The sequence below is a fragment of the Danio rerio genome, chromosome 22, assembly GCF_049306965.1.
Source record: "Danio rerio strain Tuebingen ecotype United States chromosome 22, GRCz12tu, whole genome shotgun sequence".
Lineage (NCBI taxonomy): Eukaryota > Metazoa > Chordata > Actinopteri > Cypriniformes > Danionidae > Danio > Danio rerio.
Window position 1 is genome coordinate 13,881,050 of NC_133197.1, and position 27,005 is coordinate 13,908,054.

The 27,005-nt window shown below is 35.0% G+C and overlaps 1 protein-coding gene across 1 annotated transcript in view; it reads right to left on the minus strand.

Moving 5' to 3' along the window:
• Positions 1-27,005, minus strand: part of si:ch211-246m6.5 — a 133,452-nt gene that overhangs the window by 35,470 nt on the left and 70,977 nt on the right. Inside the window, exons 16-19 of the mRNA XM_009296212.4 lie at positions 20,853-20,967; positions 11,756-12,006; positions 7,558-7,777; positions 488-625 (exon numbers count right to left, since the gene is read on the minus strand). Of these exons, the coding sequence (XP_009294487.1) occupies positions 488-625; positions 7,558-7,777; positions 11,756-12,006; positions 20,853-20,967 (724 nt within the window). The remainder of the gene's footprint in view (positions 1-487; positions 626-7,557; positions 7,778-11,755; positions 12,007-20,852; positions 20,968-27,005) is intronic.

Sequence of the window (27,005 nt, forward strand, 5' to 3'; positions counted from 1 at the left end):
GTTTTAAGGACAGTTTAACTTATTCTTGCAAAATCCTTTTAAATTTTAATTTATTATTATTATTCATTCATTCATTCATTTTCTTGTCAGCTTAGTCCCTTCATTAATATGGGGTCGCTACAACGGAATGAACCATAAACTTATCCAGCAAGTTTTTACTCAGCGGATGCCCTTCCAGCCGCAACCCATCTCTGGGAAACATCCACACACACATTCACACACACACACTCATACACTATGGACAATTAAGCAACCCAATTCACCTGTACCGCATGTCTTTGGACTGTAGGGGAAACCGGAGCACCCGGAGGAAACCCACGCGAAGGCAGGGAGAACATGCAAACTCCACACAGAAACGCCAACTGAGCCAGGGTTTGAACCAGCGACCTTCTTGCTGTGAGCCGACAGCACTACCTACTGCGCCACTGCCTCGCCTACTATTATTATTATTATTTTAAAAGTAGATGTAGTTTAGGTTGGATGTTACCTTTGCAGGAGATCCCATTTCCCTCCAGGCCCCGAGGACAGGAGCTGCAGCTGAAGGAGCCGAACACGTTCACACACCTGACACCAGGGAAACATGGCCTTCGCTCACACTCATTCACATCATCCCGACATGTGACACCTGCGGACAGATAACAAATCCCTTCTGTTATTTATAAAAGCCTACAGTACATTATTATTGTTATCAGTAATTGTAGCAGCAGTACTGTTTGAGTTTGTGCTGAGAGTTTAGTTGTTCTCCAGGCTAAATTGATAACAAAGTGAGTGATTTATTCAACTGATTCATTCAAAACAGAGTCAATTAAAAGTAAATAAAACACTAAGTAAGGTGTTAATACTGTATGAAACTTAAGCGAAACTCACTAATGTAACACACATAAACCCACATGAGATATGTGAACGGAATTCTATAATTCAAATGACTGAATCTTGCCTATAAAAACACACACTAAACTCGCTTTTTATTTGCAATACTACATATTGCAGCAACAAATGATACTGACTCGTATACAATTTAGAGAGAGAAAAAGAAGTCAAAACTGCAAGTAATATAAAGATAGGCCTCAATCCCATCCCAGCAGACACACAACATCATAAAAAATAATAATATTAGGTAAGATTTAGGTTGCCGGCGTCTAAGTACAATGTTATTTTGATGTCCAATAATGACGTGAAATGACGTTAATATTTTGTTGATTTTAGGTTGTGTTGGAAAGTAACCAAAATCCAACGTCGAGCCAAAATCTTGGCATCATATTGATGTCAAATACAGACATTTATTCGTCAGGTATGGCAACCAAAATCCGAGGTCTGATAGACATTATATTGGTAACGTTCACACAATGTCAAGCTGTAATATCATTAGACGTTGATAATTTGTTTTTTAGGTTGCGTTGGAAAGTAACCAAAATGCAACGTCCCACGTCATTGGGATACAACATTATGTTGACGTCCTGTGCCTGCTGGGATAGAAAGGCACCTTTTTAAAATGGTTTTCTATTGACAGTGGACAATTTGTGTGCTGTTTATGTGCTTTGAATTCTAACCAACTGCTGTGGATCAAGTTTTTGATGAAACGCTTTGAGCAGCTGCAGTTGATATAGATAAAGCTCCTGATGTCATGCACTCCAGCACAAAGACCATTTAATACAATGGTTGCCTAGCCACAAAAAAGCTTAGTACACAGCTCTTTTTTAAAGTCAACAAAAAGTACAATGTTTCTCCCATTTTCAAAACTAAAAAGCGCATTCATAGTGATTAGGACTAAGCGTGTAAACAAGCAATTTAAAATATATAATTAATTAAGTCGTCATTATATTGACTTTTTTTCTTTCCTATTCTGAGTTTATATATTGCATTTGTGACCTTTTCCCCCTCAAAATGAAGGTTGTATACAAGTTATTCAGAATTTGTCATAATTAAAGAGTCTTAAAAATCAGTGTAATGTATCAACTTGTAGCGCTGCCACATAATTGGGGTATGCTTTCTGTTATGTTCATTAAATGTGTGAATGGGCCTGGCAGTAAAGCATACTCACAGTTCTTAAAGTTTCGAATATACAAATGAGTAATGGACTTTTATTTTAGATTCTTTATTTTGAAGGGATGAGGTGAGGTGAATGTATTGGTGTTCTATTTCCTGTTCTGTTGATCTTTTTTTTTATATATACACATTCGCATAACATACTCACCACAAGGGGGAGATAGAGGGCACCTGGACATTACACACAGTGTCATCTGAAGAATTCTGAGGAGCACATGGAGTAAGAGTTTGCCAAGGTCTACCTTTTTTCTTGTTTTCGTGTGCGAAGGACAATCGTTTTTGTGGATTTTTTTTGCCCTTTTTGGACTTGTTAGTCTTTCAGGTTTAAAGTAAAGACTATCCTAAGAGGTAGTGGTGGGCAAAGCGAGGCTTCGTGAAACACTGAAACTAACGAAGCAAATGTGTCGAAGCTTCGAAATGTTTCGAAACACCACTCTACGGTGACACCTAGTGGTCATTGTATTTGTATTTCACTGAAACAGCTTCAGCGAAGAACAGTTGAGCAAATTGAGGTATCAAACCCCACTTTGTAGTCTGAGTCATCAAATGGTTTAGTCAAGCGGTTAGAGTTTGTGACCACCATGCGGGAATAATGGGTTCGAATCCAGTCTGAAACAATTGTTTTGAAATGCTTTATTACCAGTTGGTAATGCTTTGTTATTGTATTGTTTTGTTTCAATATTGCTCTGACATCCGAATAAACACCTTGTAAATAAATTTGTATTGTTTTGTTCATAAAACAGGGTTGTTACTAGATCAGATACAGTTGTGGCCAGAAGTTAACAATACATATTTATATTATTAATTAAATTTCCCATTGTATTTTATTAACGTCTATCCAAAACCTAAACCCATCACAGTACTGTAAAACTATGAATTATTGTTTTACAATGTTACAAAAATGATGCTAAATTGATGGCATATCCACAGATGTATCCTATCTAGGCTACACCATAAAACAGTAACATGATTAAAATACATAAAATCATGACTTTGGAGTATTTGTACTAGTCGAGATTCGAACCCAAAACAAATATGGCATACAGTACCATAGTGCACACGCACGGTCCACTAGGCCATACTAGACAGAGATTTTAATCAGATCATGCAAGTCAAATGCAGATTCTCCGGGTCTTGAAACGCCTCTGAAATGATCGATGCTTTGAATCGCTTTTGTCACGTGACCAAGTGTTTCGAAACACTTTAGTCACGTGACCTGGGTGTTTCGGATCATGCTTCGGTGCAGTGTTTCGAAACACTTGCGCTTCGGGATCTCGACACTGTGTCGAAACGTCAGTTTCACGTCAGCCATCCCTACTAAGAGGACACTTGCAACTTAAGATGATACAATTATCTGGACTCAAACCTTTCTGGTGAGAACAATCCATATTGCATATACTCTCATCCACGGACTTTGGACTTTGCACATATAAATACATACATACACACACACCCTCACTCACCATTTTTGTATTATATTATTGTATAAATGTTGTTTGTGTTTTTGTTTCATTGTTAGGACTTGTTCTGAGACATTTGTGGTTCTATTACATAAACTATCTCTCAATCCATGATAAAATTTGAATACAGAAACTAGAGAATTGAACCATATCTTTTACTTTTTTCTTGTGTATCCTGTTGATTTAAAGACGAGTGTTACAAACTGGGAATTTCTGTTTTTGCCTTTGTCTGTAAAGTTAATAGCATGTCAATATTGTAGTCAATATTACAATTATAAAAATAAAACAAAACTAAAACTAAATTAAAGGTTCAGCTTAGCATAGCAAACACTTCTCATGCAACTCATAAGCAGCGTATCTGAAATTTAAATAGTCTGACACAAAACACAAAAACAAAAGCGAGGCATTGTTTTTAGACAATGGTAATAATTTCCTCCACTTCTTTCCTCTGCTAAAACATCAAGTGACCACACTGCTTTCAGCGCAGATAAAACATTTCTGGAGCTATTCATCACTGTGTTTTGGCCTGTTTACTAGTCCCAGCAGCAGAAAAACACAAAATCCTTTCTCCTCTCTGTGGCTTCAGTCGCTGCTGGGCATTGGTCCATTTTTTTATTTTATTTGTGTTTGTGTTTTTTTGTGGATTCTTTGAAAGGGATCTTTAATAATGTCCGAACCATCTGCAAAGGCCCAAAGCCAAATGAGCCACAACAAAACACACAAAAGGTAAAAAAAAAAGCGTCGCTCCCGACAGGAAAGCTTCACATTTCAACTTCAAGCAACAACAGACATTGTATTCAGGCTAATTCACACATCGAGAGTTTTTCGACTTCAGATCTCAAAATAGATGCTGTGCAGAAAACGTAAACAGTTTAGTGTTTGTTTGAATTTCTCTGGCTTTGCAGGCTTTTTTTCTCACCCACATATTCACCGCTGCTTTCAAGCTTGGAGAAGCTAAATGAGCTGATTTTCCTGGTCACAACTGGGGCTCGCGTTTTGGCAAGATATGATATTGTAATGGGAGCACGACTGGAACTGAGTCAAGAGTTTATGTTAAGATTATTTGGAAGAGCAGCTTTATGATTAATACATAAGAAAAATGCACAAATTGATAAACACAAAAATACTGATTTAAGGATTATGTATATACACTAACCGGCCACTTTATTAGGTACACTTGTCCAACTGTTCAATAACACAAATACCTAAATAGCCCTTCACATGGCAGCAACTCAATACATTTAGGCATCATGGTCAAGACCTGATCTGCTGCAGTTCAAACCGAGCATCAGAATGGGGATGAAAGGTGATTTAAATGACTTTGAAAATGGCATGGTTGTTGGTGCCAGAAGGGCTGGTCTGAGTATTTCAGAAACTGCGGATCTACTTGGATTTTCACGAACAACCATCTCCAGGGTTTACAGAGAATGGTCCAAAAAAGAGAAAACATCCAGTGAGTGGCAGTTCTGTGGCCGCAAATACCTTGTTGATGCCAGAGGTTAGAGGAGAACGGCCAGACTAGTTCGAGCTGATAGAAAGGCAACAGTAGCTCAAATAACCACTTGTTACAATTGAGAAGAGCATCTCTGAACACACAACACATCCAACCTTGAGGCAGATGGGCTACAGCAGCAGAAGAACACACCAGGTGCCACTCCTGTCAGCTAAGAACATGAAACTGAGGCTACAATTTCCACAAATTTACCTAAATTGGACAATAAAAGATCGGAAAACCGTTGCCTGGTGTGATGAGTCTTGATTTCTGCTGCGACATTCGAATGGTTGGGTCAGAATTTGCCGTCAACAGAATTAAAGCATGGATCCACCCTGCCTTGCATCAATGGTTCAGGCTGGTAGTGGTGATGTAATGGTGTGGGGATATTTTCTTGACACACTTTGGGCCCATTAGTACCAATTGAGCATTGTGTCAAAGCTAGAGCCTACCTGAGTTCTGAGGACTATTTCCAGTATTTTGTTGAATCTATGCCATGAAAGATTAAGGCAGTTCTGAAGGCAAAAGGGGGTCCAACCCGGTACTAGTAAGATGTACCTAATAAAGTGTCCGGTGAGTGAATATATCAGTGCAACATTGTGAGAAGAAACAAATCTTCTATATTATAATAATAATATAATTCCAATAAAGCTGGATGGAAGATCCAATCAGGCAGTTACAATTTTTAAACATTTGACAGCTTTCCCAGTGAACACATCCCCCCAGCAGACACACCCCCAGCACTTCAGAGCAGAAAATACCACTCTTTTTCTTCCAATATTTTGTTGGCTAATTTTATTTACTCTTTGTTTTTCATAATTTAAATTTAACCAAATTTAACCCAAAAGCAGCAAAATGAGTAAGAAACAGATGTCTTTGGAAAGTATCGTTGCCAAGGGTAAAAGGCCAAGTGAAGGAACTGCCAAGGAATGGATCCGCAACCCATTTGTCGGCCTTTTAGGGGCTGTTCGCATATCGCTAATTTCTAGAGTTTGCACAAGTTTGTTGTTGTTTCCAATGGAGGTGAGCGGTTTGTATGCACAAGCGGCGTGATGCGCTCGTACCAATGAACCCCAGGCTGCAAAGAATTGACCGATCAGCTTCAGCTTGTATGAAATATTCACATTTCGGTAAGATTAGTTTTCTCAGACAAACACAGAACACACTAGCACTGCCATGCTTCGTACTTTTCTCCATGAATAAAACTTGTATCAGACAACAGTAATGTTTTTTCAGCTTGACACTAGCTGACCAAAAACTAACAAATCTATAATCCGTCCTGCACAAAAAAGACTCACTGATTCACCTGGCAGCAGTCTTCACACTATTTGATAGAGCATAATAAATAACATGTGCATATTAAATTGTAATAGCCTGTATTCTTTTTTTGCCCTTATACACCAGTGTGAATACTGATATCTTTGTTACTGAATTTCAGATTGTGCCAATTTAAAGTCCAAAGGCTTATGTTTTTCAGTTACATATGGCCTACTGATGTTTTGCTTTATATTTTACATAAGGCTATTATTTGTGCATAAACATATCTAGATATAGTGATAAACAAACTGTTTGTTTGAAAACTACATTTTTTGTCATCATTACTGCAAACTTATATGAGCGGTAATATCACTAAATGTGGAGGGGCTTCACAATATTTTCCGGGGGAAAAGGGGGTCTCAGGCAAAAAAGATTGGGAACCACTGGTCTAAACCATACCAATACCATAATATGTTTGCAGTTATTTAAGAAATATGCCAAGTAAACATATTTGTTTATCTGAAAAACAATGTTAAAGTCAGCTATTTTGCTTTGAAAATCTGAGTTACATGTTCGAATGTTTGTCCTTTTTTGGTCTCTATAACCAGCCCACTGCCAGTTTACCCAAATATATTTCTGCACTTCAGTGTGCCCTGGGTGAAAACACAGCATCAGTCATGGAGGCTTCCTCAATGCATTGGTGAGGCCCAAAATGTGACCTCCGGAGGACCGTAGCAGCCTCCAAAGTGACTCGCAGATTCATAAAGTGTTTTTTAATGTGCGATAAATTACAAATATTACAAACATAAACATCCGCTTATCAGCTTTAAGTGTAAGCTTTGGTCGTCAGGCATACTTATCAATGTTTGAGTCGTCAATCTGGCAACCTGCGTGTGTGTGTGTGTGTGTGTGTGTGTGTTTTGAGTGATCTAAGAAGGAGCCAGGTGAAAAAAAAAACTCGATAACACTTTATGTTGATGGTCCATTTGAGTATTACTGTCTGCTTAATATCTGCTGATACTGCTCCTTCAACTGACTTTAAGAAACTTTGCAAGTACATGTCAACTTACACTAACCCTAAGCCTAACAGTCTACTTATAATCTAATGACAATTAGTTGGCATGTAGACGCAATGCAACTTAAAATCAACAAACGGACCTTCAAAATAAAGTGTGACCAAACACTCTCCAGTATTTTGAATTTGGATTGCAACATATAGTACAACCACTTGGCATCAATTCTTTATTTTGCAGCTTTAATTTTACACGGATTTTAAAGCTTGTGTGAGTGCAGGAGAAGCACCTGTGAGTCCAGCAGGACAGTGGCACTGGAAGCCGTCTGTCAGATCCTCGCACACTCCTGCTCCACATGGGCTCGAGTCACACTCGTTCAGCCTGTCCTGGCAGTGGTCGCCATGGAAACCAGATGGGCATATGCAGAGGTACTCGCCACTGCCCGCTGGAAACCTGATGTTGGTCACACACGACCCTCCGTTCATACAGACGCATGGCCGAACATGCACCTGCAAAACATGGAGACTTTCAGACAAGTTTGAAAATACAATTATAATTTCATCATTTATAATATAATTAAATAATTATTTCAAATACAAATACAATTAAAATTATATTGAATTTTTCAAATTAAATGTATAAAAACATTATATATTTATATATGTTACATTTACCAAAATAAATAAATTATAAAAAATTTTTTTGTATAAAATCACTTACATTTTTAAACTATATTGAACACATTACATACAATAAAAGCTGTTTATTTATTTTAGGATTTTAAAACATATTTACTATGTTTTATTATATAAATATAAATATAAATATATATATATAAATATATATATATATATATATATATATATATATATATATATATATATATATATATATATATATATATATATATATATATATATAAATCAATAATAATAATAATAATAATAATTATAATTATAATTATTATTATTATATATTAATACATTGTGATTCAGTAAATTAATAAGATATTTACAGCCCATTTATGACTATCTATGACTTTGTATCTTTTATTTAATCTAGCACAAGCATTGGGCCTAGGAAATGGCATAATATCGCAGCCCAAACCATCACTGATCCACCCCCATTCCTCACTCTGAGCATGCATCAATATGAGTAGTACGCTTTTTGGGGGCTTCTCCACACCATAACTCTCCCGAATGTGGGTCCAAGACTTCACATTTAGCTTATGATTGATAATAAAGCGTATTTGGCATGGTGTCCCAGGAGCGAGCCCTGAGCTCAGAATATCCTCAGGCCTGGGGCTACCTTCCGTTTGAAGGGCGAGAGGGGAGTTTAAGCTCAGGTAGGTCTCGAGAGCTCCCCTGCTTGTGAATGTGCTGAGATATATTTGGCTTAAGAGTTGTCTTAAGATGATATCTGGGAGTAGTCGATTAACTTGTGGTGTATGTTTTTGGATGGTGGGAGGGAACTTGGAAACCCAGGGGAAACTCTTGCGAACACAGGGAGAACATGCAAACTCCACACAGAAAAGTCAACCAGCCTGGTGAGGGGCCAAACCTGCGGCGTTCTGGCTGTAAGGCAACCGTGCTAAAGACCAGAAAAGGAAAGGGGTAGATGTGGAAGAGTTGAATTCTTCAAGACGAATATGACTGGGGTGGAAAACTCTGGTTATTTATAGTTTCAAGAGTTCACACTTAGATACTGTTTGACAACTTGTTAGCAAGTTAGCAGGTTTGGCATGCTGTCCCGGGAGAGAACCCTGAGCTTGGAGATAGTTGAGCCCAGGGCTCCCGCCAGGTCCATAGAGCATGTGAGGGGAGTACGAGATCAGGTGTTCTGGAGAGCTCCCCTTGGCAAAAGAGAAAAGGAGGAGAAGGGGTGGATGGGGGGTTTCTTCGGGAAACGAAGATAAGGAAGTAGTTGTTAGCTAGGTTACTTATAGTGAGTTTGGATCAATCTGATTGGCTAGCTAATGAGTGTAGATGAGTGGCCAGTTGCAGTCAATCATATCACGTGCTCCTCTTGAAATTAGTTTGTGAAACTTCATTTGTCAGTATTCATCTGGCGCCTATACGGAGCTGATGTGGTACCAGCCGTGTTCAATCATAAGCTCATGATCCTCTCAAAATTAGTTCATAAATAAAACACGAATATAGTGAAGATGGACTTAGGGATACATGGCCTATGTCAAAATCACCTACTAATCAGTAGATACTGCATTAGAATTTAAATATGTTTATGGGATAGCGTAGGGTCCAGCGGATGCGCACTTCAGAATCTCATCTGAAGTAGTAGGTCATCCAGTTTTTCGATTCTATGAATTTGGATATACTTCTCTACTCTTTTTAGCATACTGTATAGTATGGAAGAATGTGATTTTGGACGCATCCCATGTTTCACATTGTCCACACCCCACGATTTGTGCTACTGACACCATTGAAACCGACAATTGGCATTGGCATAAGTGACCAAAGGTTTGACTATAGTAGCCCGGCCATTAATATTGACGCTGTGCAGCTCCTGATGGACAGATTTGGTAGAAATAGGAGAGTTGAGGTGCACATTTAAATCTGTAATGAGTTGGGCAGCTGCGGTTTTATATTTTTTATCACCCTATATATATATATATATCACTAATCACTAATTTAAATAACATTTAATTTTCAACAACTGTTTCCTGATATTACAAGTACTTTCGCTGATCTAAAGCTTCCTGCAGATATTTTTTTTCTCTCTCTTCATGTTCATGATGTTGTTAATTGCACACAGTGTCTCAGTGTCTGCTGTCCTCAGTCGACTGTATCTTTCAGACTCAGACGCTCTGTAAGAAACGCTGGCAGGCAGGAAGCAGATGCTTGTTAGTCGTCTGGAGCCACAGAGGAGACCAAGAACACGTTTGTCTTTCTCTCTGACACACCACTCAGGAGAATCTGCCCTTATGTCGTGATGACATGTTAAAAAAAGACATACTGGAAACTCCAAACTGTTAAATATAATGTAAAACCAATTCGCCATGGTATATAAGCAAAGAAAATAGTTTAAAGTAATGGAAATGCTTAGCAGAATTATAATCATAATATGTATATAGCATCTTTAAATGAGAAATACAAGCTTAAGTATTAATATTTATTCATTTCACAGACATTTCTCTCTGAAGTGAAAAACTGATTGGGTAGAATGACTGGTTTCTCAATGCTGCATACAGTATGATGGAGGAAAGGGTTTATTCGAGTGGATTTCATCATTGCATAAACTCACATGATAGAATGTGACAAAAAACACTGATGTAACATTTTGTAATGCTGCAACTCTGCTCGTTGAAAAAAAAAACTGGAAATGCAACACTTTTTAATTGTTTTAATTGCAATTCTAACATTTTATATGTTTCCAAAAAAATAATCATTTATTTGTATGTATTAATTCAATGTAATGTGAGACTATATTTTTTATAAAGTAGTTTATTTTACTAGAGCCAGGTTTTAAAAAGAAAAAGATAAAAAGAAACAAACAAAACAGTTTTTGTGTTATTATAATATAATATAATATAATATAATATAATATAATATAATATAATATAATATAATATAATATAATATAATATAATATAATATAATATAATATTATTCATTCATTTTCTTGTCGGCTTAGTCCCTTTATAAATCCGGGGTCGCCACAGCGGAATGAACCGCCAACTTATCCAGCAAGTTTTTATGCAGCGGATGCCCTTCCAGCCGCAACTCATCTCTGGGAAATGGGTTGCGGCTGGAAGGGCATCCGCTGCGTAAAAACTTGCTGGATAAGTTGGCGGTTCATTCCGCTGTGGCGACCCCGGATTAATAAAGGGACTAAGCCGACAAGAAAATTAAATAAAATGAAATAATATAACAACAACATAATATAATTAGTGCTGTCAAATAATTTTTTGAATTCAAAATAAACGTTTTTATTTATATAATGTGTGTACTCTGTTCATTTATTATGTAAATTCAAACACAAATATACACAAAATTATATATATATATATATATATATATATATATATATATATATATATATAAAATAAAAAGATTTTGTTTGTTTAGGTTAGATTGATAGATAGATGGATAGATAGATAGATGGATAGATAGATAGATAGATAGATAGATAGATAGATAGATAGATAGATAGATAGATAGATAGATAGATAGATAGATAGATAGATAGATAGATAGATAGATAGATAGATAGATAGATAGATAGATAGATAGATAGATAGATAGATAGATAGATAGATAGATAGATAGATAGATAGATAGATAGATAGATAGATTCATGTTATTAAATGTAATGTCATTTACATGTATATCCATTTTGATTTTTTTTCTACCAGACTTTTTTACCAGACTTTACCATTTACAATAAAAAGCGTAAACCTTTATTTCAACAAAACTAAGTCATGTTTGATGAAAACTCGTCTCCGTCTTGCACGCGTCAGTGTTTCTCACCTCAGTAGTGAATGTGCTCTGCGCGTCACACTCATCAGTCACACTGAACCGGAAACTGTGCGTCTGCTCCTCCCGAACCGTCCAGATGAGCAGTCCGGCTGGGGAGATGGAGGCCCCGCGGGGTCCCGACTCCAGCTGGAAGAGCAAGGCTGAGCCCTCGGGGTCCACGGCTGTCAACTGGTACACAAAGTTCTCCCCTACAAAGGTCTGCAGGACGTCCTGTGGTGCTTGGAGGCTCGGTGGACGATTAGCTGCGGAAATGAGAGGAGAATTTACAAATAAAAAACCACTGCTGATTCCCACTGCTCACATTTCGAAGGAATTTTTCATTTAAAAAGTATTGATAAAATGTTATGAAAACTGTGTTAATATACACAATTACGTGTGATAATATTCTGTTTATTTCAAGCGCAAACACAAAATATTCATATATTTTTTAATTTTTAAAGATGACTTTAATCATAATCACTTTTAAAATTACTTTAGTAACTATATAAAAACCACAATATATTCTGGTAAGACTTTATTTTGATGGTCCCTATTACACATTTTGTTGATTAAAAGTCGCATTGCAGTTACATGACAATTAATTCTCATTTGAACATTAGTAGACTGCCTGCTCAATATCTGTTGATACTGCTCCTTCAACAGACATTTAACTAACTATAAGAAGCTTTGCAAGAACATGCAAATACTAACCCTAACAGACCTAACAGACTAATTATCTATTAAGAATATTTGACATGTAGATGCAATGTAACTTAAATTTAACAAAATATGTTAAAGAAACCATTAAAATAAAGTGTTACTCATATTCTTATTTTGGTCAGTCATGTTACTGCAGAAAGTAGAAGTAAAAGGAATTTTCATTAATTTATATATTATTACACACACACACACACACACACACACACACACACACACACACACACACACACATATATTTATATATACATATATACATATGTAAAAATCTCTGTTAATGAACAGTTTCCATATTTTGCGATTCACAGGTGTTTTTATTTCTGTTTATTTACGTTTGTGAAATGCATTATGGGATCTTTGTCGACTTTTGATTAAAAAAATTCAACTCTACCATTTAACAAAGTTTCTTTTATTGACACTTTAGTAGTTTGAAATAATATAATGTATAAGAAGTATTATATAGAGAAATAAGGGGCCGATCACAACCGAACGCGATTTTAAGTTACAAAAAATGCAAGGCGCACCACACTTCCTTTTGTTGACAAGAAAAAAAGAAGCGTGGTGCTCTTTTTATGTCACCAGGCAACGACTGAATCAGCTGGGTATTGTGTGCAAGTGTTGCTGTTGATATTATTATAATTTCAAAATTTAGTAATATTGTCATATTCAACATTTGTGATTCATAACTTAAAACAGCAACCACAAGTCTTTCCTCTATCTCCAAAAGTCTCAAAAGTGATTGTTTTGACAACACAAACACTGCAGGCACCTCTACAGAAACCCCGCCTCTGCTTTTAGTTGATTGTAGAAAGAAACAAACCCGACTGACGTAACATACTTTTTTCCGCTCAGAGTTGACTTTTTTACAACTGCTTTTTTCATGCAACAGCAAAAAGGCGCAGCAGGTGGTTAAAATGTGAGGTGTGCAGGGCGCAAAAGCAGCACGCAAAACGCTCGTGGCAGTTAGTAAATCATTCAAAAAAAAAGCGCCTCTTAATGCAAAAATCGGCCCCCGAGTCTGTAAAATAAGAGAATATGTACTGTACAGTTTTTTTTACAAGTCTTTTGTACTGTAATATACAACACCAACCCAGACAATATATCACTTCAAACTGTTAAAAGTGTTAGCACTTTTTCGAGTATTTGAGGTTAAAAATTGCCTGAAAAAAGGTCAAGGTCCCATGATTTCAAAAGCACAAATAAATAAAGCAAAAAAAAAAAAAAAAATGAACAACAAAATACAAAAAAAAGTGATTCACATTTATCTTTACTTTTTTCAAATATATATATATATATATATATATATATATATATATATATATATATATATATATATATATATATATATATATATATATATATATATATTTTAATACAACAGTTCTGTCTGGTTCTTATAACTGATTGGCTAATAGCCGTTCAATATTTTGCCAGTGACATTCCACAAGGGCCTCTTCACCCTTCACCTTTGTGTCTTACTCCACCCACATACAGCCAGCAACAAGCAGAGAGACACTACAGTATGACAAATATTACTGCTGTTAGACAACAAAATGACAACCATCCCATTTTTTATTTCTTCCAAAAAACTCTAATAATTTCACCCGACCCCTTCTTTGGTACAGTCTGTAAACACCTGCGAGTTACCAACTTTGGTACAGTACCCGATCAAAGCGGCCGCCCAAAGCCCGCTGCATCCTATCCCAGTTCACAACAGTGTCAGAGACCTCACCCCTGAACACCCCCTCCCCACGGTCTCCTTGATTTTCAGAGACATACTGGTAAGTGTTATTCTAAATCGATCTCTCTCTTTTGTCTGATTCCAGCGACGCTCCAGGTACAGACGATTCTTCACTGAGGCCATCTTCCAGCCTCCACCGCGGTGACTGAAGCTCTGCATAAGACTTTTGGCCAGCGGAGAAATTAAAATGATCGTGCCCAACTGAGTTCTCTCAAGGTTTTTTTTCTTCACTCCCATCAGGTGAAGTTTTTTCCCTCTCCGCTGTCGCCACTGGCTCGCATGGTTCAGGATTGGTAGAGCTACGCATCGATGAATTTGCTCTTCAGTGTTTGAACTCTCAGTAATGATTAAATCACACTGAACTGAGCTAAACTGAACTGAACTGAACTTAAACACTAAAAACTGAACTACACTGTTCCAGTTACTATAACCATTTATGTGAAGCTGCTTTGACACAATCTACATTGTAAAAGGGCTATACAAATAAAGCTGAATTGAGTGAATTTTGTATGTTGTAGTGCTGTATTTATACAAATTTGCTCGCATATTAAGAATATGTGTTGTGTTGGCAGAAAGAAAGAAGCAATGTCTGCATGTGTTTAGCATTTTCCTTATCACAATCACAACAGTATTCGGGTAGTGATTGCGGTCCTTTTTTCGGGGTAAATTATTGTGATATCCCAATTGCAACAGAGAAATACTATAGACTTTAATACTGTAAGAAGATATCTCTGTAAATGGATGGAATTTCATGTCATGTTCAGCATTATAATCTTAAAGTTTGAGCAAAATCAGCTGTTTTGTCTTCACTTTAGACATTACGCTATAGAGAGTCATTCAAACACTAGCTCTATAGTGATGTTGGTGAGGCGTGGCTTTGGACGGCAGGGGAGGGACTGTGTTATAAAGATTTTATGCTAACGGATTTTGGTAGATCACCTACTGCACCTTTAAGAAATTTGTGCTATTACTATAACAGACCAGATTAAAACGTATTATTCATTCATGAGGTGTTATATTTTTATTAGAACATGACAACTGTAACAAACCAATTTAATCTACAGATTTCATTATTTAGGGATTAATAATTAATTTATTTATACACAAAAAGAAGAAATGCCTCAGAGAACAAACAGGAACAAAAACATAAATAAAAATCAGCTTTTCTAATATCTTATCTGATGATATTGGTGAGATCTGACAGTTATTCCCTGCTTCTTGTTTTCTTATGAAAGTTGACAAACAAAGGCCGCAACACGGAGCAAAAAACAAAAATCCATCTTAAGTGACATGCAATTATCCACAACAAAACCCCGGAAAATAAACCAACCCTGATCTTGAATATGGAAGCACTTTCTGCACCAATATGTCACTCATGTTCAAAATCTCATTCGCGAGCAGCATGACGCATATGAGCTTGTGTGTTTCTAGCTGGGAAACATCGACTAATAGCGAAATGGATTCATAAATCTGTTTTGACATCAAATAGTAAACAAACTCGATGCACAATAACACACTAAAATTCAGATCAACATATTGGTGCCCTTTTAAAAAATGCTGGAAAAAACTGCAAATAAAAAATCATTGGATTGGATTTTTTTCAATAACATGTGGATTTTTAAGATTTTACTCTAATGGTTATCTCATACAAAAAGAACTTATACATGTAGATACTTATAGATAGAGCTTATAGAACTTATAGATAGAGCAGGGATGGGATTCAAAGCCACATCTGCCATATAAACATTAGATCACATTTAGCATGACCATTGAATACATTGTAAACCCTAATGTTGTCTTTACTAGTAATGTTGACTGAATATAACTTAAAATTTAGCATTTTGGTCCTATCACTTAAAAAAAATATGAGTTAATTTAAATTATGTACCATGAAAATGCATAAACTTAAGATTTCAAGTGTAGTGAGCTCAAAATTATAATTAATCCTTCGGAAAAATAGGTCATTTCCACAAATGTCATCTTGATGGTAAAATTCTAATATGTGCAACCTTTTAAGGTGCAAGGTCTTTTTTAAATCAGAAAAAAAAATGACTTCAGGTATAGTTATTCATCATATTCATCATTGAGAATTTAATTTCTGCTGCAGTACAAGTGCTCACTTGAATTGCGCAACATTTAAAATGGTCTAATTTAAATTTACATTTAGTCATTTTAGTAGACGCTTTTGTCCAAATTTAGTTAAATGGGATTCAAACTCACATCTGTAATATGTGAACAATATATCTTTTAATGTCATAATTATTAAAAACTAGCTTATATTTTGGACCTTCAGTTTAATGACATTATCATAAGTAAGATAATTTAAGCTTTAACATGTGCTACAGAAGGTTGTTAGGTTGAATCCCAATGTTCAGTACAATTCATTTCAGCTAGACAAAATTATTATACTTTTTTGTTGTAATTTTACAGGAGTTATTTCATAAACCAGAGTAGGAATAAGATGCACAATAACATGCAAAACAAGCCATGAAAACATTTGCAATACAAATTTAAAGCACACCAATTACATTAAAATGGCCTGACATCTATTTTTCACTGATTTCCGCGGTTATGGAATAATTCTGCTTCGGTATAAATGCTCATTTGAATCACTTAACATTTCAATTTTAAGATGTTACTCTGATGATCATCTGTCTAATTTAATGTGTCTGCATGAATGAATTGGACTCAATTTTGCTCTGGAATGATGAAAAAAAAATCACGGCAGAGAACGCAAGGGAAATAACTATGAGGAAGATAAGTGGGTGTATGAGGCGAATGGTTGAAATCTTCCTTAAAGCTGTGTGTGTGTGCAACATCGGTCTGGTCTTCATTTAAAGCACAGGCAAACAGACGGATGTTTACAGTCAGTTCTGTCAGTATATAATTGTATGCTTGGCAGGAGAAGAGAGAGCTTGTGCTGAAATGCTACTTTTTTTCCAGACAACTCACAATTCATGCGTGTGTGTGTGCTTAATTTACTAGGAGCAATTTTCAAAAACCTCAGATATTTGAATTTAGTCTTAAATATGATTTGTGCAATTAGTTGTATAGTTTATAAAGTTCATGAATCAATGCCATAAAACATATATAAAAAGCCATGCAACAGTTTTAGCTATTTCCAATTTAAAGAAATACGTACAGTTCATGCAGATCAGTTGAAAGGTGTATTTATGATAAAGAAATAATAAACTAAACAAAAATAGTTTATTGTTATTATTTTAAAAACTAATAATCAACCCCAAAAATAAATTAGTCTTTAATTAGTATATTTTAGTGTAATAGCATGAATATTAGTATTTATATAGTAATGTTTATTGATGATATATTTGTACAATTAATATAATTAAATATTATATATATATATATATATATATATATATATATATATATATATATATATATATATATATATATATATATATATATATATATATATATATATATATATATATTTATAATTAATATTATAAAAATATAATAATGACTCATAAATAATTAAATAATATTACTAATACTAATAAATCATAGCAACATTATTATTACTATTATTATTATTTTTATTATTGTTATTATTATTATTATTATTATTATTATTATTATTAGTAGTAGTAGTAGTAGTATTCAAAATAATAATAATAATAATAATAATAATAATAATAATAAATAATAATAATAATAATAACAATAATGTTATATGAAGATGATAATGATAATGATATTAATGATGATGATGATTATTATTATTATTATAATTAACAACAACAACAACAACAATAATAATAATAATAATATTATTAATAAGAATAAAATAAGAATAAAATAAAACAAAAACAAGATTAATAATAATAATAATAATAATATTAATAATAATAATAATAATAATATTAATAATGAAATACTAAAATATCTTTTAAAATATTAATAGTAATAGAAATTTTACAAATAAAATATATAATAAATCATATACATATATAAAACACCTAATATGTATGCAGTGTAACTACATACTATAAAAATGTGTATATAATACTAATTAATAATTAATAAAATTAATGCATTACATTACAATGTTATAGAATCAACTGGAGAAACAACAGTGTACATCAAAGTGCATTAATATTTACTCCACTTTGGATCTGGCTCATCAACACCTCTTATTTGTGGTAAATTTAGTTTTTCCATACTAAAACATTCCAGCAAAGTTCAATACTCAAAACAAACAAAAAAAAAAAACAAAAACAGTATTTAGAAGAAACTACTGAAATATTGAGCATTACTACAATCCTGAAGTCTTCACAGTGTGATAATAAAACCAAAACTAAAGTTAGCAGCCTAATGCTCTCCTTCGTTTTTTGCAACCCTGTAAAACTCCCAAAATGAAACCTCAGCTAATTGAAATTCACAGCAAGGATGTTCCAGCTGACGCACCATATAATGTCTGTGTTAGCTGCTGTAATAAAGTCTGTTAGTAAAGCTGAGCTTTTAACTTCAAACGTACTGAAAGTTGGAGCAAGAGCAGTGTGCCTTTTCAGATCTACTGTACTTCTTTTATAGTCTGATAACAAAAGACACAGTCCAGGCCTCACACAATTTTCAGTTAAACATATACAGTAAAGTTATCAGTCAAACTTATTTTTTAATGTTCTCATAATCATTTAATTACCTTATATTGTACTGAAGAAGGTAGTAGGGTTGAGTCCCGGATAGTAATTAAAACTGTAAATGTCAAATTCTGTTTTAAATTTGTATCAATTTTTATTATTAAAAAGTGGGGATTTGAACACACACCTGCCCTATGTTCATCATAGCCCTGTGCATCTGTCGCATGATCATTAAATGCTAGTCTACAGAATGTATTTCATATCTTTATGCTGACTTAATTACCATTTGATTAAAAGGTCATTTTGCTGCAGAAGGTTGTAAGGTTAAGTCCCATTTTTTTATATATATAAATCGATGTTGCAAAGTTTATATTTAGTGAGTTTAAAATCTTTTTTATTAGGCAGGGATGAGAATTAAACCCACATCTCTCATGTAATTAACTAGACCACATGTCCACCCAATGAGCACCATAGATAATGAATTGAGGACAGCATGGCTATAGATAAAATAGCTTTAAACTGTGCAGCAGAAGGTTGTTAGGTCAAGTCCCAGGGCAAATTTCAGCAAAACTTTTTAGAAAATCAATCTAAGTAGTTGTATATATATATATAAATATATATATAAATATATATATATATATATATATATATATATATATATATATATATATATATATATATATATATATATATATATATATATATATATATATATATATATAAATATAATGGTATTTTAAAGAGCAAGTATGGGATTCGACCCCCACATTAACCATGGCACATTTATTTATTCATTCATTCATTTTGTTTCCTAGCTAGTGTCGTCACAGCGGAATAAACCACCTGCATATCCAGCATATGTTTTCAGCCAGTATTTTAGAACCTTTACTACCATTACTACCTTTACTTTATTACCATTAAAGTAAACTCTGAACAGTGCAGTAAATCACTAAGGTGTTGTTTTCATTCTGTTTGTGTTTATGTTAAATCAGTTTTGCTTTAAAAAGCAGAAATGGGATTTAACACAACATCTCCTATATGAGCACCAAGACTTAATGAGTCTGAAGAATGACTATTACTTTTAACTACTATACCACAACTTGTATTTTCAGATGTTTCTGAAAGCTACTTTGTAAATTAACTTTGAAATGGGTCATGCAGAAGGGTGTTGGGTCAAATAAATCCCATGACTGCTAAAATCTGTAACTAATTTGTAGCTTAAAGGGTTAGTTCACTAAAAAAAAAAAAAAATTTACTCTCTCATATGTCGTTACAACACCTCTGAGAGCTGAGTTCATCTCCAAAACACACACAAATTAGGATATTTTAGATGAATCCCAGAGCTCTCTCATCCCCAATATACATCAATGATCCAAATTCAAGTCCAGCAAGGCATCGAAAACATTTTAAAATCATTACATGTGTTAACAGTGTTTTAATCGGAATAGTATACGAGAAAAAGTATACGGAAAAGCTACGAGAATATTTTTTTGTGCATATAAAACAAAAACAAAATAAAATAAAAACAGTTTCTGCTTCTCAGTGTCAATACAGGGTACACGTTCATGGCTCAAGATTGGTCGCAACATATAACCTACAGTAGGATATGCTTTGTATCGGGTATCCGGAGCAGTATTTGTCACTGCACAGTGCATGTGCACACTATACTGACACTGAAGTGAAGAAACTGTTAAATAAAGTTCTTATTTTTGTTTTAGATGCTCACAAAAGTATGATAGTATTTTATCCAATTGAAGGCATGTAGTCTGTTTTGAGGATCCTTTAGGATTTTTTCTAGATTTTCAATGAGTCAGAAACCTCTATGAAGGATGATAGAGCTCACAGATCTCACCTAAAATAGGCTAATTTGTATTTTTAAGACAAATGTCTCAAGCGATTGGAACAATATGAGGCTGATTAATTAATAAAAGCATAGTCATTTTAGGGTGAAATAACCGTTTACAAGTGTTCTATGAGGATGACAACAAGTACAGACAACATTCATTAACGTGCTAATGCCATCAGCTCTCGGCTTGGCTGTGTTTACCTTGATTAATGGACCAGGTGTATTTCGAGGCAGTGGAGTTACACAGGAGACACGGAATGGAGGGGCTGGAATCTCCATCAGCAAAACACATCCCATCTATATTACACGTCTTCTCCTGAGACAGAGAAAGAAAACATTTAATCCCTTTCTTGAAGGTATAGTTCACCCCAAAATTGTGATTATCTTATTACTTACTAACCCGCGAGTCATCCTCAGTGTATATGACTTTTTTGTTCTGTCAGATGAACAAAGTTATTTAAAATGCTTTCATGCTGTATGATTGTGTTTAGGGGCTTTTATTGTGAAGTTTCCAAAAGAGCATAAATCTGTCGTAAAAATAAGCTGTGTGCCAGGTGGTTAACGCATGTCTTATTAAACTTATAAATTAAAAATGTTAAACTTTAAACTCCAATCACTGACTTCTGAAGGCATAATTACGAGCGGTTGACGTATGCTATGTATGACGCATGACATCAGACAGGTAAATGCATGTACACAACATTGTAAGAGAAATACACTGTATGACGTCATACAGTAACGCTAAGCCAACTGGTTTTTAGTTAGTTGTCGTCTTCTGAGGTAAGCAAACTGTGGGGTAAGTGCACGGTTCCTGCAAGAAGCATCTATTTACGGAGCTTCTGATAAGCATGTTTGGATTGGAATTTACAAGGCATATGGAAAGTATTTACAGTGCTTCACCTTTTCCAAATTTTTTTAATGTTACAGCATTATTCAAAAAGAGATTAAATTCATTTATTTTGTCAAAATTCTACACACAATAGCCCATAATGACAATGCGAAAAAAGAGTTTTTTTGAAATTGTTGCAAATTTATTCAAAATAAAAAACCTGAAAAATCACATGTACATAAGTATTCACAGCCTTTCCTTAATACTTTGTTGAGACACCTTTGGGAGAAATTACAGCCTCAAGTCTTTTTGAATAGGATGCCACAGGCTTGGCTTGAATTTTTGCCCGTACCTCTTTTCAGTACCTCTCAAGCTCAATCAGGTAGGATGGGAAGTGATGGTGTACAGCCATTTTCAGGTCTCTCCAGAGATGTTCAATGGAATTTAGGTCTGGGCTCTGGCTGGACCACTTATAGACATTCACTGAGTTGTTGTGAAGCCACTCTATTTATATTTTGGCGGTTTGCTTTGGGTCATTGTCTTGCTGGAAGATTAACCGTCAACCCAGTCTGAGGTCAAGAGCACTCTGAAGCAGGTTTTCATTCAGGATGTCTGAACATTGCTGCATTTGTCTTTCCCTCTATCCTGACTAGTCTTCCTGTTCCTGCTGCTGAAAAACATCCCCACAGCATGATGCTGCCACCACCATGCTTTTCTGTAGGGATGCTATTAGCCTGGTGATGAGCGGTACCTGGTTTTCTCCAAACGTAATGCCTGGCATTCACTCCAAAGAGTTAAATTTTTGTCTCATCAGACCAGAGAATTTTCTTTCTTATGGACTGAGAGTCCTTCAGATGCCTTTTGGCAAATTCCAGGTGGGGAGTGGCTTCCGTCTGGTCACTCTACCATACAGACCTAATTGGTGGATTGCTGCACAGATGGTTGTCCTTCTGTAAGGTTCTCCACTCTCCACAGAATAACCCTGAAGATCAGACAGAGTGACCATCGGGTTATTGATCACCTCCCTAACTAAAGCCCTTTCTCCTCGATCACTCAGATTAGATGGTTGGCCAGCTATAGGAAGAGTCCTGGTGGTTCCAAACATCTTCCACTTACGAGGCCAGGGATTGGAAGCCACTGTGCTTATTGGAAATTTCAAAGCAGCAAAATTTTTCTGTAACCTTCCCCAGCTTTGCGTCTCTAGGCACTCCTGTCTTGGAGGTCTACAGACTATTTTTTTGTCTTCATGCTTGGTTTGTGCTTTGACATGCACTGTCAACCCTGGGCCCTTATATGGACAGGTGTGCGCCTTTTTAAAATCATGTCCAATCAACTGAATTGACCAAAGGTGAACTCAAATTAAGCTGCTAAAACATCTCAAGAATGATCAGTGGAAACAGAATGTACCTGGGCTCAATTTAGAGCTTCACGGCAAAGGTTGTGAATATTTATGTACGTATGATTTTTCAGGTTTTTTATTTGTAATAAATTTGCAACCATTTAAAAAAAAAAAAAAACTTTTTTTTTTCACATTGTCATTATGGGGTTTTGTGAGTAGAATTTTGAGGAAATAAATGAATTCAATCCATTTTAGAATAATGCTGTAACATAAAACATGTGGAAAAAGTTAAGTGCTGTGAATACTTTCTGGATGCCCTGTATAATTAAAAATATATAATTATACGTGCTTTATAAGACATGGTGCTTTATGGGTTTGTTTGACAATGGATTAATGCACTGTAAAAATATCTTGCTGCAATAAATTTGTTAGTTGAATCGAATGAACTTTTCTAATCATCTCAACTTACAATCAATCAAGCTGTCTAAAAAATATTAGATTAAACTTTGTATAACTTCAAAATTGTAGTTGAAACCTGATTAACATAATAAAGTAAGTTAAATCAACCTAAAAATATTTGTTACCTTGCTCTTATGTCATTACATTTTTACAGTGTGCACATTGGAAACTTCAAAATAAAAGTCACTGTTTAATACATTTTTACAGCATGGATGAGCCAGGACATAATCTAAAACTACTCAAACTGTGTTCATCTGACAGACAAAAAAATAAATAAAAACTACACAAAAGATGGCATGAGGGTGATCAAAATATGGGAAAATTAATTATTATTTTGGGTCAACCATTTCTTTAAATGTCTTGTGAATTGCTTTAAAATGTGCTAATTTTTAATTAAATTAATATTTAAATAATAATTTAATGTAATCTCAAATGAAACATGAACATGGACATATACACAGAAAACAAAATTATGTCTGCAAAATTGTAGCAAACAATTTATATGAGTTGAATTTAAACAAAAAATAATCATAATTCAGCAATGTTCAGCTTAATTAGTTTAGTTTAAATTCCAAATAAATTGTTTACAGCCACTTATCTAAAAAAAAAAAAACAATCTTAGTAAATCCAAGACATCATCTTTGAGTCATTTTTTTCAGTGTAGTTGCTCCTCCCATTTATAGCCAATCGCATTTCGTCTTTAACAAAGTTCTGACAGTAAAAGCGATTGAACCAATGCTATCTCATGGCTGTTCAAAACTTTTTGATTTAGTTGCTCATTCATATGAATAAATATGATCTCATTTATACAATTTAGTATAATTTGCTCATCCCCCAATTACAATTTGGTTTAGGGGTAGAGTTGGGTGCCACACCTCCTTTTTAAAATTGTACATTTTTGTACAACTGAACTTATACAAATGTGTACAAATTAGCCAATAAACTGACAAAACGTAAGACAGTTACGTTTCCTTGTGAGATCAGGCTGGTTGAGCTCAAGTGCATGAAAAGCTAAGTGAAGCGTTTTGAATGAAGGAGGGACATGTCAGATACTACTAGAGCATTTGATTGGTCAGAAGATTTGATGAGAAAATAAATTATGAGAAAAAAAAAAACATTGATCCATTTATGCGGAAGTGACAAACTGCACGCTTTGAATGTTTATATCAGGTCTTTACCTTCTAAATGCTCATTTTTGTCCCTTTTTTGAAGCACAGTACCTTATAGATATCCTTAAAATCAACATCTAGTGCCATGAAGAATGCTAAAACTGTGGCTTCATCAGTTTCTCCTCTAGATGGGAATCGAACTCACAGCCTTCTGACTGTTAGTACTAAAATTTCCCACTTGAGTTAAAAAGAAAGAGGTGGGATTTTTGATATCCACCAGTGCGGAGCTGTTTTGCCACTGCTTACGGTTATACCGCATCTCAAAACCAACTTCCTCTGTCAAACCTGTAAGATAAACCCCAGTTGTCTCTGCTATAAATCACCAAAGCATAAAGCCCGCCGCTGATAGAATCTCTATATTTCAAGTTTTTAATATCCAGAGGGACGTGTAAGTCGCAACGCCCGGAGGACATCCGCGGCAAAGCAGAGAAGATAAACACAGACCAAACGGATCCACCTAGATAACTCATCTCTCACGCTGAGATTACACGCCATGTGGCAGCTCGAATCCAGAGAAAGCGAGTGAGCGAGAGAGGAAGAGGACATCAGGTGCTCAAGGGATCGGTTACTCTGTCAGTCTTCTAGTCTTGATGTCGTGAATAATCTCTGCCATTGTCTGTTTTCCACATCCGCGCTGTGTTTGATTTTTCAACGCACACCCTTGTGGCCTCGCGAACCACTGTTGTCTTGAACGCTTGAGACGCTAAATGGCTGTGACAGACTCTTTGCCTTTTGACTGCATAAACTTGCATCCTCTGTGACTTATTTTAACAGTGGAAAATCCAGGCCGTTAGTGCAGGAAGTTTTTTTTGCGCATGGTGAATATAAAGTTCAGGATGAGGGACAGATGGATAAATGAACAGAAGGGACAGGGAAGGGAAGAGTGCAGGATAATCATGGATATTTCTAAATATCTGATCATTTAAAAAAAAAAAAAAACAAGGGATCTATCTATCTATCTATCTATCTATCTATCTATCTATCTATCTATCTATCTATCTATCTATCTATCTATCTATCTATCTATCTATCTATCTATCTATCCATCCCATCCATCCATCCATCCATCCATCTGTTATTGTTAAATATTAAATAATATTGAGATATGGCATTATTTACTAAATGTACAGACTTCTCAAAATCGTTCTGTATTTAAATGAGATTATATAGCTTATAAATATATAAATATGGATAACGATCTTTATATATAGTTGAAGTCAGAATTATTAGCCCCACTTTGAATTTTTTTTTCTTTTTTAAATATTTCCCAAATGATGCTTGCAAGGAAATTTTCACAGTATGTCTGATAATATTTTTTCTTCTGGACAAAGTCTTACTTGTTTTATTCAGGCTAGAATGAAAGCAGTTTTTAACTTAAAAAAAAACAATTTTAAGGTAAAAATTATCAGCACTTTTAAGCTATATTTTTTTCGATAGTCTACAGAACAAACCATCATTATACAATAACTTGCCTAATTACCCTAAGCTGCCTAGTTAACTGAATTAACCTAGTTAAGCCCTTAAATGTACTTTAAGCTGTATAAAAATGTCTTGAAAAATATCTAGTAAAATATTATGTACTGTCATCATGGCAAAGATAAAATAAATCAGTTATTGTGCTGAAAAAATCTTCTCTACGTTAATCCGAAATTGGGGAAAAAATAAACAGAAGGGCTAATAATATAGGGGGGCTAATAATTCTGACTTCAACTGTGTGTGTGTGTGTGTATATGAGAAATATCACACGAGTAGCAGTGCAATATGGCTGTATATCGGCACTGGTGGGAGGCGTGCGTTGTGCCTTAGTGCCCCCACTAGTGCTGATATACAGCAATATCGCACTGCTACGAGTGTGATATTGCGTTTATACAACAGTTTGACGGCATAATTGGGCATATAAAAACAAAATAAAACATGAAATGTCTCAAAAACCCTTTTGTATGAGGAACTACTTTCTTCCGGATTCAAATCATAAGCTGACAGTTAAACAGTTGAGCAAGCATCTTTTAAACTTTAGATCTGTGGTGTCTGCTTTTTGCTGGTTGTATGTGGGTGGAGTAATACACAAAGGGTAAAGAGGCTGTAGGAGTTCTGATATTGCAGAATATCGCACGGCTATCAGCCAATCAGATTTGAGAACCAGACAGAACTGTTGTATAAATAAATAAATATATATATATATATATATATATATATATATATATATATATATATATATATATCCCAGACAGCACACATACGTTGGGCCGACGTCGTGCCGATTTTCAAAATTCCATCGGTGCGATGTCGCTCAGGGAGCGTTTGCTAATTGGCAAAATGTCGCCGCGACGTCGGCAAATGATCGGAAACGCTGTCCGGCCGATGTTAGGACGACGCAACCGGAAATACCGGCCGCGCCGCGGAGGCGCTGTTCTCAGGCGTTTTGCTCATACTTATGGACCACTAGCTGCAGCAGCTGCTTATTTATAATAAACACGACACACCACTCTCAATAACAGTTGAAGATTTATTAATATTTTCACAAACATACAAATAGATTAACATACTTTTATCACACA